General features: G+C 36.0%; 7 protein-coding genes across 7 annotated transcripts; 4 read left to right on the top strand and 3 right to left on the bottom strand.

Annotated features, from left to right (window-relative positions):
* Positions 1–833: 833 nt before the first annotated feature.
* CIR2 (electron-transferring-flavoprotein dehydrogenase) lies at positions 834–2762 on the top strand (the record flags this gene model as incomplete). Its single annotated transcript, XM_071052189.1, has 1 exon — positions 834–2762. One exon carries the CDS (start codon positions 834–836, stop codon positions 2760–2762), a length of 1929 nt encoding a protein of 642 aa, XP_070906810.1.
* A 378-nt stretch (positions 2763–3140) lies between these two features.
* On the bottom strand, positions 3141–3635 carry SNX3 (Snx3p; the record flags this gene model as incomplete). The annotated part of the gene is made up of 1 exon (XM_071052188.1): positions 3141–3635. One exon carries the CDS (start codon positions 3633–3635, stop codon positions 3141–3143), a length of 495 nt encoding a protein of 164 aa, XP_070906809.1.
* A 1246-nt stretch (positions 3636–4881) lies between these two features.
* Positions 4882–6651, top strand: RNJ42_02022 (uncharacterized protein; the record flags this gene model as incomplete). Its single annotated transcript, XM_071052187.1, has 1 exon — positions 4882–6651. The coding sequence occupies one exon, from the start codon at positions 4882–4884 to the stop codon at positions 6649–6651; it is 1770 nt and encodes a 589-aa protein (XP_070906808.1).
* A 3043-nt stretch (positions 6652–9694) lies between these two features.
* On the top strand, positions 9695–10621 carry PHO23 (Pho23p; the record flags this gene model as incomplete). The annotated part of the gene is made up of 1 exon (XM_071052186.1): positions 9695–10621. The coding sequence occupies one exon, from the start codon at positions 9695–9697 to the stop codon at positions 10619–10621; it is 927 nt and encodes a 308-aa protein (XP_070906807.1).
* Positions 10622–11322: 701 nt separating this feature from the next.
* OCA1 (putative tyrosine protein phosphatase OCA1) lies at positions 11323–11991 on the top strand (the record flags this gene model as incomplete). Its single annotated transcript, XM_071052185.1, has 1 exon — positions 11323–11991. The coding sequence occupies one exon, from the start codon at positions 11323–11325 to the stop codon at positions 11989–11991; it is 669 nt and encodes a 222-aa protein (XP_070906806.1).
* A 316-nt stretch (positions 11992–12307) lies between these two features.
* MIC27 (Mic27p) lies at positions 12308–13024 on the bottom strand (the record flags this gene model as incomplete). Its single annotated transcript, XM_071052184.1, has 1 exon — positions 12308–13024. The coding sequence occupies one exon, from the start codon at positions 13022–13024 to the stop codon at positions 12308–12310; it is 717 nt and encodes a 238-aa protein (XP_070906805.1).
* Positions 13025–13450: 426 nt separating this feature from the next.
* On the bottom strand, positions 13451–15643 carry AVT4 (Avt4p; the record flags this gene model as incomplete). The annotated part of the gene is made up of 1 exon (XM_071052183.1): positions 13451–15643. One exon carries the CDS (start codon positions 15641–15643, stop codon positions 13451–13453), a length of 2193 nt encoding a protein of 730 aa, XP_070906804.1.
* Positions 15644–16419: the final 776 nt, after the last annotated feature.

Here is a 16419-nt window from a genome sequence, read left to right as displayed (position 1 = left end):
AAATTAATAACACTTCTTCCCAACTCATGTTTTAGTCCTACTAAGAGTTTTTAACCTATTTATTCTGTTGTAGTCATCTTTTTTCATCCATATTTTTACTTTTTCATTTTCCTATTGCGCTATGCTAGTACTTCTAGATATTGTATTAATTCACAATTTCCTATTTTTGAAAAGGAACTAAATGATAATGTTTTTAAGTAGTATCAGGGGCACTAATGGCATCAAACAATGCTTCTGTCAACCATTCTGTACTAAGTATGCCACTATCGTATTTGTTAGCACAGTACACTCACGTGATCTCAAGCTTAGTTCAAGAAGGGCGAAAATTCCAGCGGAACAGGCCAAATGATTCCGACCCTCATTGACAACCGTGTTTTTGTTGTGTGACCTACTTCTTTTTGGTCATTTAGTTCTTCTCGTCCTTATTGCGGAGGGTTCTACACGATTCAAATTTCAATCAGCAATTGGATTTATCCCGAAGGGTCATGGGATATTCTTAGATTGATCTCCCTTCAAATAATAAATTACTATAACCGGTTTTCCCTTTTCACCCCTAAGTAGACTCGTAGCAGATCAGTTAAATTAAATGAGAGAGGGGGGCATTCTATACAAGTTCCTGTAAATTGTCAAAGGATTCATTTGTATTATGATATTAGATATTTACCAAAAAAAAAAAATAGACAATACACAACAATGGGCGAAATCTATGTTTTACAATCTTAATATATATAAAACTGAACTGAGAGTAGTTTTCTTACTTTATAATTATTGATACTAACCTTTCTCTTGTCTTTTAGACTAAACACAACGTTATAAAGAATTATATATCCAAAATGCTTAGAAGAGTCAGTGTTCTAAGGAGGCCATTGCCACGGCTTTTGAGTGTTTATAGAGCTCATAACCGTGTACTGTATAAAAACACCAGTGTACCTTCATTGGTTTTCGCTACAAGAGGGATTAGTACCTCCAATGTGCAGAATTATGCTTCGGAGGAGACATCCTTCAAGAACCTACCAAAGGAAGACCAAGCTATATTGACAGAAGAAAGAGCTGTAGACAATGTGGACGTCTGTATCGTTGGTGGTGGTCCTGCTGGATTAGCGACTGCTATCAAATTGAAGCAATTGGATAATGAAAAAGGTAACGGGTCTTTGAGAGTTGTTGTATTGGAGAAAGCTAGTGATATGGGATTACATATTGTCTCTGGTGCCATCTTAGAGCCCAAAATATGGAGGGAGTTGTTTCCAGAAAGTGAATTCTACGAAGAAGACGGCTCCGGAATACCATTACCAAAGGATATTGCCACGAAGGTGACTCATGGCCAACTGAAGTACCTTCTCAATGGAAAATTGTCTGTTCCAGTACCTGAACCACCTGCTATGGTAAATGAAGGCAATTACATCGTGTCACTCAATAGAGTTGTACAGCACCTTGCTGAAAAGGCTGAGGAAATTGGTGTCGAAATCTATCCAGGTATAGCCGTGTCTGATGTTATTTACGATACCTCCGGGGAGAATGTTATCGGTGTAGCTTCAAAGGATCTGGGAATATCGAAAAAGGGTAAACCTAAGGCTACCTTTGAAAGAGGTATGGAGTTCCATGCTAGACAAACAGTGTTTGCCGAAGGTTGCCGTGGCTCTTTAACAAAAGAGATCATTGATAAATACAATCTACGTAATGGGAGACAAAACCAAACCTATGGCCTGGGTATTAAGGAAGTTTGGGAAGTAAAGCCTGAAAACTTTAAGAAGGGTTATGCCAGCCATACCATGGGTTACCCACTTCCTAACGACGTATATGGCGGTGGTTTCATGTACCATTTTGGCGATGGGTTAGTAGCAGTAGGTCTCGTGGTGGGCCTTGACTACAAAAATCCATATGTTTCACCTTATAAAGAGTTCCAGAAAATGAAACACCATCCATACTATGCTAACGTTCTCGAAGGCGGTAAATGTATATCTTATGCTGCTAGAGCTCTGAACGAGGGTGGTTTACAAGCAATTCCAAAACTGAACTTCCCTGGTGGGGCATTAGTAGGAGCTTCTGCCGGTTTTATGAATGTTCCTAAGATTAAAGGTACCCATACTGCTATGAAATCAGGAATGTTAGCAGCGGAAAATATTTTTGACGCAATTAAAGAGAGAACTCCTATTGAGGAAGTTGAAGATCTATCATCTGAAGAAGTTATAGATTTGAAGAACTACAATGAAAGTGTTAAGAATTCGTGGATCTATGAAGAACTACACAAAGTGCGTAATATAAGACCATCTTTTACCTCAAAGTTGGGTGGCTATGCTGGTATGGTCTATTCAAGTTTAGACTCCTATATTTTGAGAGGTCATACTCCATGGACATTTTCCTTCCACAAATCTGATGCCAGTGTGACAGGAGACGCTAGAAATTTTAAGCCTATTAACTACCCAAAACCGGATGGTAAGCTATCTTTTGACATTATGACCTCAGTGTCAAGGACCGGTACCTACCACGACGAGGACGAAAAATGCCATCTAAGAGTTCCAAATCAAGATTTAGCTGCATATGCTTTGAAAACCTATCCAAAATATAAAGGTGTAGAAGAGAGATTTTGTCCCGCCGGTGTCTATGAATTCGTTGAAGATTCAACCTCCCCAATAGGTGTTAAGTTCCAAATTAATTCACAGAACTGTATTCACTGTAAAACATGTGACATTAAAGCTCCAACTGAGGAGATAAACTGGGTTGTCCCAGAAGGAGGTGACGGTCCAAAATACACTATGACGTGATATGTTATATTTATTATGATACAATTCGAGTTCCCAATAAGGCTCAACCGTTAAATTTTATTTATGTATTATTTATTTTTTTATTTATTCACCAATAATTTTGATATTTATTCCACTTAAAAAACCATTGTATATTATTACACATATATCTTTGTAAACATAAGTGTTATTTTTTATTCATTATACATCTATACACAAATGCAACAAAAAATAACCTTCAAAGGTACATTCGAAAAACAGTAAAAAGTACAAGAAAAATAGAAACTTTCATGTTGGTGAAATGTAACTTCATTGATTTTCTATCGCCAGCATCATTATTCATAATCATTAATTGTTTTCATAGTAAAAATAACTATAAAAGTTTCATATGGAAGAAAGCTAACCAACAAACTTTTCATTTTCAATAAATCTAATTAAAGTTTTTGAACCCGATTGTAGTAGTGGGTGTCCCGCAACAGCTTGCATCCACTTGTTCAACCCTTGTCTACGCTCTTCAATAACATCATCATTAAACCTGTTACTCAGATAGATCTTTCCAGGCAAATGAGGCACAACAACCTTGGGGTTATTCAACATAGTTATCTCCTTAAGCAGACATTTCCTGAAAAATTCAAAGTCACTATACCGTCTACGCACCTTTGATACCCGCTTATGGAAGTTAGGAAGGTTAGTTCTACATATGATTTCATAGTCTGTGTACATACCACGCTGATCAACACCGTTAGGCACATGGGTCCTCGCATTACGCACTTCAATCTCTAGAAAATCTTCAGGTTCAGCATACATCTCTTGCGTGCTCGGTAATTTATGATGTTGTGAAAACATAGACTGTTCCGTACTTCCAAATGATTTAAACTCCCGCCTCTCAGACATGACTTCTATTTCCTTTTTTTTCTTTTCTTTTCTTTGTTACTATTACCGTTGCTATCAGTTAATTTGACGATATTTAGTAGATATTTTATTTAACAAACCAGGGGGCGGGTGAGAGATTTGACATTTATTTTACAAATCACAGAGCCTAGGTATGAGTACACTTTAAACATTAAATCCAAGCCCTTTCCCCTAGAGACACACAGAAATGGGAAAAACATTATTATCATGTCCGGGTAAAGTCACGTGAATACTGATTTACGGTTTTTCTTCGAGATTTCAACAAAAACGGTCCCGTTGCTATGCAGCAACCAAACATTCTCGAGGGACAACATAGCACTTTTCTTTTTAAGCAAGGTTATTTTTTTTTTTTTATTTGTGATGACGTCGTATATAATGTGCTTTGTATCCTATTTTATTCCAATAAAAATATTGAAGCCCAATCATTATATTACTCTCTCGTCATGGTAATATAATGACAATTATATCAAGTGAATCTGTTGTTTTTTTGTTACCTTGTTGTTTACAATTATATAACTATACTTTATTCTTGTCTTTGCAACACAACAAAAAAGCAAAAATACATCAACTGATGATAAGGAAAAAGAAACAATTACTTTTTTTTTGTTGAAACGATAGAAGATGACCGAGAGAGTGAGAAATTGAAGATAGAACCGAAGATACGAATACCCGAGCTTCCCGGTCGGGCATTTTGTACCTCCTTTACCTTCTTGTCAGCCTCTACTGTTACCTCCCGCCCCCCCACTATAATAAAATTTCTGGTTAAAGCTCTGTTATATAATACGTCTATTATGCAGTTACTTTAAAACTCCTTTTTTCCTCTGGGAATAGTGTAAAAAAAAAAATACTACCACAACAGTCAATCAGTTGGAGTAAAATAAAATAATAATAATTTAAAAAATAATAAATTACTGTTTAATAAAAAAAAGAAGAAGTTGTCTATTACAGTCTACATTGTTTTTTCTTTCTTTGTTTTATAAAATTCTTATTAGAATAAAGACTTAAACTACTAAAAAGATAAAACTTGTGTTTTCCACTCTTAATCATAAGAAAGACAAAGGATAAAAAATCAGAAAAGAAGGGTGCAATCAAGTTGATCTACTCTTTTATCAATTATATTCTATCTTCACAAAGCCTTAATGGCATAAAGCTTAGAGCTAGTAATAATAGAAAATAATATATCTTTGTTTTTCCTAAGTTAAAACAAGCACGTTTTATACAAGCTAAGATGGGTGCAACATTAGGAGAAGTAATCTTTGCCTCCGTGAAGCCAATATTTAAAATTTACCTAATTATTGGTGTAGGTTTCATGTTGGCAAGGTATGGGATTCTTGGTGTAGAAGCTACCAGGATTATATCAGATATTGTTTTGACAGTTCTAATTCCATGTCTAGCTTTCAGTAAGATTGTCAGCAACATCGAGGACCAAGATATTAAACAGGTTGGTATTATTTGCTTGTCAGCTGTATTAATATTCGGTACAGGGTTATTCATGGCTTTTATGGTTAGGTCCGTTCTGCCTGTTCCAAAGAGATGGAGAGGTGGTATATTAGCCGGTGGAATGTTTCCAAACATCAGTGACTTGCCTATCGCATACTTGCAATCCATGGATAACGGTCTAATTTTTACCAAGGAAGAAGGTGATAAAGGTGTTGCGTCAGTAATTATATTCATGACTATGTTTATGTTATGTGTCTTCAACCTGGGTGGTTTTAGATTGATAGAGATGGATTTCCGATATAATGATATCGAGAATGCCGATCAGGAGAGTACAGATGGTCATGAACTGGAAAAAGAAACTAGTAAAGAACTAGGGGACAATGCTAACGATGAACACAGTGGCAAGAATGAAAGTGTTACAGAACTACAAAAGGGCGCAAAGAAACAGAGCACAGATACCACAGTCAATAACATTCTGACAGGTGGTAGTTCTTCGGTAGAAGAAGGGGAAGTACTTAATAGAGTTGATACAAATTATACTAGATCAGATATGGCTTCAATACCTAGTACTTATTCGATGTCTATAAATGACTCACTACGTGAATCACAACACAATCCTATCAATCATTCTATCCAGGTTTTCAGCAGGACTGATACTAATAACAGTTCTTTAAGACATAGAGGTGTGAATGGTGTTGAAAGAATTCGTTCTATTGACCTAAGGGAAATGCCAGCTGAAAATATGAATGACCTAATCAAAGAATACTCTAATGTTGACCAATTTGGACATATTAGAGAAAATCCTTATTTCAGCTCACCAGATGTGCCGGAAACAATTCGAGAAAGAACCGAGACTAATACCGGTCTTTCTAGAATATTGACATCTGATGCTACTGTTACTACAAAAGATATCAAGAATGCAGCCAATTTTCTACCTAATAAGATTAAGAAAATCCCAATCATGCCTGCATTGGCATTTTTTTTAAAGAATTGTTTGAGACCTGCATCAATGGCTGTGATTATTTCCTTAATCATTGCATTTATTCCATGGGTTAAAGCATTATTCGTAACTACAAAACATACTCCAAAAATCAGACAAGCGCCTGATGGTCAACCAATTTTGAACTTCATGATAGACTTCACCAGCTATGTCGGGTCAGCAGCTGTCCCCTTTGGTTTAATGCTGTTAGGTGCCACATTGGGAAGATTGAAGATCGGTAAACTATATCCTGGCTTTTGGAAAGCCGCTGTAACATTAGTTGTACTAAGACAATGTGTGATGCCAATTTTTGGTGTGTTATGGTGTGACCGTTTGGTGAAGGCGGGATGGCTAAACTGGGAATCGGATAGGATGCTGTTATTTGTAATCGCAATAGATTGGGCGTTACCTACCATGACAACACTGATCTATTTCACTGCAAGTTATACCCCTATAGATTGTGCAGATCCCATACAAATGGAATGTGTCTCATTTTTCTTAATGATCCAATACCCATTGTTAGTAGTGAGTTTGCCTTTCCTAGTGACCTATTTCTTAAAGGTACAGATAAAGGTCTGAATCTTTCAACACTACCAGAAAATAAAGGCACATACCTTATTTATTGCATGATAATTCCTTTGAATAAAGCAAGGTGTAAAATAAGTTTTATTTTTTTATTTGTTTCTTAAATGGATCCCAATTCCATGCGGGAGACTATCGTAGAAATGAGCAGGCCTCTCTACCCCTCTCTTTAGCTGACCTTCCTCATAATATCATTTAACCGTAAATTTAATATAAATAATATATATTCGTTAAGCATAGTTCCCTCCCCCCTTTTTAAACATAGTACTCCTAAATAGAAATATCTTTTAAGATCAGATTCCATAATATATTCATATAGTCATCACTTAGAATATGGTTCTTGATTATATTCAGCTTAACATTCTTTGTGACTAACATCCATACACCTAACATCCATACACCATACACCATTCTTATTTCCAATTTCCAAAAATATTTCCATAATTTCGGGAATTTTCATAATCACGTGAAAGAGAAGATTATGTAGAGTTTGTCCGTGCTTTCGTTACTAATTCGGAGAGGAAAAATTTAGTGGGTGATGGGATGGCCTTGGTAAGCGATTTAGTTTCAATGTCTGCAGCCATGCCTTTCGAGTGTTGCTGGTAGAAGGAGCCTCTGCCCAATCTAGCAGGAAAAGGGCAATCCTGGCAAGTTCTGTAGTGAGGGAGAGAGGGTCTTTACTCAGGATTGTTGATCGTATCCTTACCAGTCCCAACACTCAACTCCAGTGTAGACCGAGTTCAGTGTCTGATGCTGTAGGCTGGTGCTCCCTTCTGTAGTGTAGCCTCACCTATCTCTGATTGGGGGTGGAAATCACTAGGAGCAGGTTTGGAACGGATCCTGGGTTCTCTTACCGTGATGGGCAGGCAGTAAGCAAGTAAGCTTGGAGCAGGAGAGTTAGGTCAGTTTCTACGCTTGCTCTCGGTTTCTGTCCTAACAGTGGACCCGAATACGGGCGAAAGTTTGGCAAAAAATATTCTAGCCTGACTATATTGAAAATATATATTGAATATAAGTTGTGTATATCTCGAATTTTTAAAAAAGGCCATAATACCCATAGGAACCAATAGAGATAATACAGTGAGAATGTCCGCTCAAGCCAAGATTTTGTCTCAAGCTCCAACTGAATTGGAACTACAATTCGCTCAAGCCTTCATTGACTTGGAAAACTCTTCTCCAGAGTTGAAGGCTGAATTGAGACCATTGCAATTCAGATCCGTCAGAGAAGTATGTTAAAATAAGCAAATAAAGAATGTGATATATATGGGCCCCAGAAAGATAAGATGAAGATATGAAAAAAAAAACCAATATTAGAACGTGGAATATGCGAAAATTAAAAGCCGTCATATAAGGAGACAACATTGATGAATTAGTTACTATTGATGAATGTAAAGATTTCCGATTGAATTTGAGTATAAGTGATGAAATTAAAAAAATTTGATAAAAAATTCGCTATTTAAGAAATAACATAGTATTGGTACAGATTAGAAAGATGAAAAGATTAGAAAAAAAATGAAAAAAATTAAATAATCATCAAAGAAGCACCAAAATCCAGATCATCTCAACTTATAGAAAAGGGCTCAGTATAAAGAAAAACCAGCAATGTATGAGAAAATTTTACTAACATAATGTTTTTTTCTTCCTCTTATTTGTGAACAAATGGAACATTGAAAGCACTTACTAAATCCTAATTTCCTCTGCAGATATGATTATATCTAAGTTAATATATTATCATTGACACTTTAGGAAAGATGGATATGTAAAGGTATTTCTAATTGTTCAGTACAATTTTCTAACGAAGAAAATACCAATATGAATGCAGATCGATGTCGCTGCCGGTAAGAAGGCTTTGGCTATCTTCGTCCCAGTTCCATCTTTGGCCAGCTACCACAAGGTTCAAACCAAGTTGACCCGTGAATTGGAAAAGAAGTTCCCAGACCGTCACGTCATCTTCTTGGCTGAAAGAAGAATCTTGCCAAAGCCATCCAGAAAGTCTAGACAAACCCAAAAGAGACCAAGATCCAGAACTTTGTCTGCTGTCCACGACAAGATCTTGGAAGACTTGGTTTTCCCAACTGAAATTGTTGGTAAGAGAGTTAGATACTTGGTTGGTGGTAACAAGATCCAAAAGGTCTTGTTGGACTCTAAGGACATTCAACAAATCGACTACAAGTTGGAATCTTTCCAAGCTGTTTACAACAAGTTGACTGGTAAGCAAATTGTTTTCGAAATCCCAGAAACTCACTAAATCTTCATGATGTAATTCTCAAAAAATAAAAAATATCTTTTATCTCCCTCACATTTTTTCTTTTAATTTAGTTTAATAGAATATTTCATTTAAAAATAAAAAGAATCCCTTTTAAAGAATCTAGAAAAAAAATATTTAATTAACACACTTACACAGTATCTGTTGTAACCATTTGTTAACTATTTTTTATTTTATTTCATTTATATGGTTGGGCTGATCGACCTATGTTAATACATAACAATTACTGATTAAAAAGTAGTAATTTATATAATTAAGTTAACTACTCCAATGGCAACCTTAACAATATAGACTATATAAGCAAGTGTAATGCACTGTGCCATATGTTGTAGTAATATCATGCCATAGAATTGCTGTAAATATAATACTAAAATATTACTGGATTGTAATATGAAAAAAAATGGTTGCTAAGAGATTCGAACTCTTGCATCTTACGATACCTGAGTGCTCCTACATTGTAATGTAGTAAGTGATTTAAACTTGAATCAGGCGCCTTAGACCGCTCGGCCAAACAACCATATTAAATTGTTAGAGTACTTGTTTTTGAGTAAAAAGACATCACTTCATTGAATATGTCATTATTCGGCATAAATGATAAAATCCTTGCGATGTCTATTTATATTTCATTTTTTTTTTTTTGGCACAAATGATCCCAAAAACAACTTATAGATGGTAAGGACATTAAGTAAATGAACTCCGAACCCACTATATACAACTGTTGAGCTTTATTAGTTTTCCTTACACATCTTTGACTATATATTAAAACTTTTTCACATGAGTTCACCAGCTAATTTATATCCAGGGCTGAACGATATAGCCGATGTTCTTGAAGAATTTCCATTGGAAACGTCGAGATATTTGACTTTACTCCATGAAATTGATGCAAAATGTGTGTTGACTAATCCTATACTTACACAGAAGATAGAAAAGTTTTTAGCAGAAGACAACAAAGAGTCACTGGAGGATGATAAACTAGAATCATTGAAAACCATTAACCAATATCTTGAAGAACTAATGCCATCATTTGAGGAGAAAATGCATGTCTCCTCTATCATGTTAGAGAGCTTACAAAGACTTACTACGAGAATGGAGTTAGCGTATGAAGTGGCGATTAAGAATGAAGAAATCCCTTCAAGTCTTCGATTGGGCGTTGACAACCATCCCGCTATGCATCTGCATCACGAACTAATGCAAAAGGTAGACCATAAATCCAATTCAAAATCTACGCAAGCGCAGAAGAGTGAATTAAGGAGGGAAGCCATGGCTGCGAAGAAAACTGATCCTCAACAAACTCAAGGTTATTCAGGAACAAACTCTCCTCAGGTTGGTAGTGAAAAGAATTCATATTCAAGTACTGTAAATGAACAAGGAAATACAAGAAAAAGAGGCAACCCAGACAAGGCTTCTAATAATAATGTTGGAAGTAATGGAAATGAGAATAAGAAGAGGAAAAGAAGGGTGGCCACTACACCGGCTACTCCAACTACTACAACCAAGAATGCAAAGGTACAGAGGCCGAAAACGAACGACTACGGCGAACCATTGTATTGCTATTGTAATCAAATAGCATATGGTGAAATGGTTGGGTGTGATGGCGAAGATTGTGAGCTCGAATGGTTCCACCTGCCATGTATTGGTTTTGAAACTATTCCAAAGGGCAAATGGTACTGTGAAGATTGCAAAAAAAAATTACAAAACTAAAATATAAACAGTTTATTATATTGTGCATCTAATCATAATATAATATCGTTAACGATACTATTAATTATATTTCGGATTGGTGAGCTGTCAATATATGAGCAGCTTTCTGCATTCAAAAAGCTGGAACTCTTGAATGCAAGCAGATATATATAATAATAATTTTAATTCAATCTCAATTGACATATCCAAGAACTACTCTCTGTACTATATCTAATTTCGATCGTTTTAGAATTTCGCATAGTTTATCAAGTATTTAATGTATAATTTCTGTACCAAAACAAAAAAAAAGAAAGATAATGAAAGATACAGAAATACAATATATAAACTAAAGCAGTGACTACTAAGAGGAATATCATTATAATAACTTTTCAAGACACTTCATTAACCTGAAATACATTAACTGCTCTCGGAGTTATTCCAGACTATATATTCTTCATCATTACCCGGGTTTCATAGCTTCATTCTGTAAAGTCCATAGTGACAAAGCGACATTGAAGAATAAATCCGAAATATGTCATCACCACCATCATGGTTTTGATTCTAGTTTCCTCTTTATGTACGTTTAACTAGGGGATATGTCATCAAACAACAAGTTCATTGAAGATATATCCCATTAGCACTTAAAACCAGAGGCCTGTGACAGAAACAGAATACTGTATATCAATTAGAGATAGAAAAATAGCGCTCAGAAGACGAAAACAATGTCATCTGTGAAATCCTTAGCATCATTAGAAGATAGAGATGACAATGGCTCAGAAGAGTGTGATGAAGACGATGATATCCTATATATAAATGAAGAAACTGAAGAGGGTCATGAGAAAGTACTGGTTACGCATGCACCTCAGGAGAGAATAGTTCCTCCTTTGAACTTTTGTCCAGTAGAGAGATATCTGTATAGGTCGGGACAGCCATCTCCTGTAAACTTCCCTTTTCTGTTAAATCTAAATTTGAAGACAATAGTATGGCTTGCTAACGAGGAGCCTCAGGATTCTCTATTAGAATTCTGTGATTCACATGGTATCATATTACAATTTGCTGCAATAAATCCAGATGCTGGTGAAGATGACAATCCATGGGATGGACTAACGGAACATTCAATCATAAATGTTCTGCAAACGATTGTCACAAAAGAAAACTATCCGTTGCTTGTTTGTTGCGGTATGGGTAGACACAGAACTGGTACAGTTATTGGCTGCCTAAGGAGGATAATGGGATGGAATTTGGCTAGTGTTTCAGAAGAATATAGAAGATTTACTGGTAGCAGAGGTGGTAGAATATTGGTCGAGCTTTTGATTGAGGCTTTTGATACAAATCTTGTACAGATAGATAAAAACAAGGCTCCTGATTGGTTACTAACTGCTTTAGAATAATAATAATAATAAAAAAAATAGATTTAAGTCCTTTTATGCTCTTTCAGCGTATAATAGAACTTAATCTCTTTTTTTTTTGGGATGTAACATCTTCCTTATCGGACAATCTCATGATTACTGCATGAAGGCTCATACCAATACATGATGGCTGTATATTAGACAACTTTTTTCGTTTACTCTTATGTGTATCAATTGCCCTTTGACTTAAATATTGGCTTGAAAGATATATGTAGAACTATACAATTCTAATGCATGGAATACCTTACTTGGGTGGATATATGAATATTTAATAATAATGAATATGGATAAAGGCTAATCACAGCTTATCAATTTGATCTATTATAAACTTTCTCACATGATGTACTCCTCTTTCACAACCTCTGTATACGTTTTCACATGTCTCTTTCTTTATGCGCTTAACGCCGTCTTCATAGTAAAATTGGCGTATGTCTTTAATCTGTTGAACGTATGGCTTTGGGAACAAATCATGTTCTGAGATCTTCACTATGCGGTCCCAGGTAACTGGTAATAACTTCGAGAAAGTATATCCAGATAATATTAAGGGTAAAGTCAAACGTACTGCAAAGTTTGTGCTCAACACTCCTAATAACGAATTTCTTGAAGGCAGAACTAAATTCTTACGTCCCCAGTTAGAAGGGTTTGTTATAATACGTCCAGTCAAAAATGCTCCCAAAGAAAGGATACTTACAGGAACAAGTAATTCCTTCGTCTCATAGTCATCTACAAGTATATTCTTCTTCACATAATCAACTCTGGCTTCCAACTTTTCCTTTTGTAACTCTTTTCGAGCAGTAAATTTTTGATATGCTTTACCATATTGCTCTAAAAATTTCTGACGATACTTATTTACAAACTCAGTAACCTGAGGTACTTGCAATATTTTATTCCCATTTGGTAAATCACTCACCTGAATGGTAGGAATCTCTTTAGATTTCTCAAAAACCTTCGTATTCTCTACCGCATCAGCATTCTCCTTCCTCTCACCAATCGTGTCCCCATAGTAGTTCACCATCATAAATTATGCTTCAGTATTTTGTTCTTTCCTTTTTGATGGTAACTAGTTAGACAATATTCGTTCACTACAATTAGTATCAGACCTCTACGGCCTAAGGAAACTTACATTATATCAACATAATCAGTATCCTTTATTTAATCATATCCCCCGGATGGGCTTGCTCATAGCTGGAAACCTCGGGTCATCTCGGGAAAACGTGATTGGTCCAAAGAGACATCGATTATTAGAGTCACATGACTAAATCATTAGTGTATTAAGACGTTATTGAAATGAGTAAGAATATATACTTTTACACATCAATTGTGAGTTAAATAAAGTAACTATAATGCTTATGGTTTTGTTCTTAACTTTTTAAAAAAAAAGAGAATATATACATACTCTGAATATCTATTATATGAAAAATGTTTGCATGAGAGTAGAAAGCTATTCTGTTGCAAATAAACTTTGATAAGAAGTGTATATCATACTAATGCCACCAAATATAATTAGAACGAAGTCAAATATTGACCTTTTCGATGTCATACTACCGTTAGACATCGGAAGACTAATACTCTTGAGATGTAACATTGGTGGATACATGTAGACAAGAGGGATACATGCAAAAGAGCCGATAATAGAAACAAATTTGTCTAGATTATCTGCCCCCAAACAAGCTAGTAAAACAACAAACACAACCACCAGAGTACGAACCACGTTCTTTATCCATTTTACTTTCATTGAAGATTTACCAGTGATATCTTCGCTGTTTTGCGCCCCATCTTCAGTTAATGGTTTATTCATCAACCTTTTATATTGTCTAAATAAACCATTTTCTATAATTTTGATGGCTGGAAACATTTGAAGAGGGGTGGATAGCATGATGGCAAATGAATATAACAATTGAATAACGCTCACTAATATATTTTTTTGAGGTAAATTGAGTAATATAACTGTTTCAATTGCAGATCCATATGCAAGATAACCTATCGTTGCCACAGTAATAAATATTAATGTAGATGTTACAATAACTAACCCAAGAACCATGGGGAACTTTTCTGGTTTACGCATTGATTCTTGAACAGGTATAACCAAACCAATACCCTCAAAGGAAAAAATGGCTGTACCAATAAACAGGGTCCACCTGTTGGTATTTAGCCCTAAAATCACTCCTTCAGCAGCATGTCCACCCAAATCAATAAACAAATGCTTCATTGTAAAGAATAACACAATTATTAAACCAATCAAGATGAATACGTTAGCAAATAGGGATGGCAACGATAATTTTGATATTTTCCTTACAAATGAGAGCGGAATGAATAACACCAACTGTATGACCATAAAGAAAGTCATAGAAACATTTGGTAAATTAAATACATGTTCTGCAATAGCTTTCAAATTTTTTGCAGTAAAAATGACATATGCACTAGAAAACCCCAATTGCGTGATGACTAATGAGAAAAGAATCAGGTATTTCATATAAGGTCCATATAATTTAAGACCAATCTGACCGAATGATCTAACATTCGTCGCAATTTTCGACGATATCAACAAATAATAGCACAAGTAAGAATATGCACCAAAAAACGCGAGCATTCCTATTGAAAACATTAAGCCACCATTATTGAATGCATTAGGTAAAAATAATACACCGGTACCGACAAAGGACTTCAAGAGCAAGAAAAAAACCTTTCTAGTCGATGTGGTACCTCTAGCCTGTCCCTGGGGCTGTAATCTAGATCTAGTTGTCTCTAAAAGATTCCTTGTTTCATCTATAGCATATGGAGAACCATCAACAGAGTAGAAATCATCTTCAAATGACTCACCTGCGAAATGACCATACATATATAAAAACTCCAGGAAATTTTTAGTCAGAAATGGAACTTTATCATCTTCATTTGGGTCGGAAAATGGATCCGTATGTGACGCAGCAGATTCAACCTCTGATGCAGCAGATGATGTATGTGCAACTTTCTCCTTTCTCTTCTTATTAACAATAAACTCTCTTCTGAAGCCACCAGGAACATTTAGCGCACTCGCCGTAGATTGTCGCCTTCCACCTGAGAATAGAGACGCGTCATCTGTAGACTGCATCCTTTTAACCATGGTAGGCAGTTGTTTGTGAGCTGTCTTGTATATATCTCTAGTAATATCACCGCCCGCGGTGGATAAGTTCGGATCGTTATCTAGATCAGGTGTCTGCGGCTTGACACTCTCCACATCTCCTTCCTCCTCAATAGCACTGTCGTCTTTCCTAAACGTATCGTTCTGCGTCTGCGCTAAAGAGTTTGGCCTCATACCTACCGACATCTTACGAGACTCAGAGTAACTGCCAACACTGGGCGTATGTTCGCCCATATAAGTGTTCAGATAGTTCTTCCTAAGAGAATTTATGATCTGCTCCTCTTTCTGAGGCTGAGTAGTCTTGAAATTCGGTGAGTTTATATCAACAAACACATGTGAAGCATCCGCCGAACTCCCAAGCACATCGCTAGAACTCTGCACCATAGACCCACGCCTATAACCACTCCCAACACTCCCCATCAGTTTCGCATTAGAATACCTCCTATCAGAACCAGTAATATCTCGTGGCGCTGACCCCGTCAATAAACTTTTATGCTCCTCTTTACCTCTCCCCATAGTTAATATTTTTTTTTTTTGTTTAACTCTTTGCGTTTCCACTTATTGTCCTCTTACTATATAACCATCGATTAGCTTTAGCTTTGGCTTCATACAAGTCTTTAATATCGTATACTGCTCCATCCCGTAACATATCTAATATATGGATTATATACAGATGGTTGATATATATAGTGCCTTCCAATATAAATATATAAATAGCCATGACTATCCCCTTCCCTCAAGCTGTGCCCCCCCGCCCAGCTTACCATCCAACCAAAGAAGCACCCGTAGCAATCACAGCTCTTCTTGATTGCTGTAGCTTTAACATCCATCACCATTTCCCTGCGTCGTTGTAGTGGTATCCAACTTTGGGTACACCACCACTGCTGGGTGTTCTAAGGAAAACAGCCTTATCTGTTGGTGCGCTAAAAAGAAAAAGGGAACAAGTTATTGCTACCTACGGCGTTTTCTATCTGAGTTGTTATCAGCTCTTAGAAAAGAAAAGAGGTATAGGACGCGTCTTTTTTATATTGTCTAAAAAAGATTCGTAGGAAATTAATGTTTTTCAAAAAAAAAATACGACCTCTTTGTCTCTGTGCGCACGGTACTGTGTACGTTTCTTCTATGTTGACATACCTAATTAGGAAATTATTAAGTATTACGCGCTTCCAATTTTCTTAAAGAGGCACGATGACAGAAAACGCGGAAACACAGATCTACGACTTTTGTTAGTATTTGTTAGTAAAACGTAATTACGTCATTTTTTAATTTATTCTATATGTATGTATATTTTT

This window comes from Nakaseomyces bracarensis, assembly GCF_045282275.1.
Source record: "Nakaseomyces bracarensis strain CBM3 chromosome Unknown Scaff8_0, whole genome shotgun sequence".
In the NCBI taxonomy this organism is placed as follows: Eukaryota; Fungi; Ascomycota; class Saccharomycetes; order Saccharomycetales; family Saccharomycetaceae; genus Nakaseomyces; species Nakaseomyces bracarensis.
The sequence above is the reverse complement of the archived record's forward strand: the minus strand, read 5'-3'. Positions and strand labels throughout refer to the sequence as shown.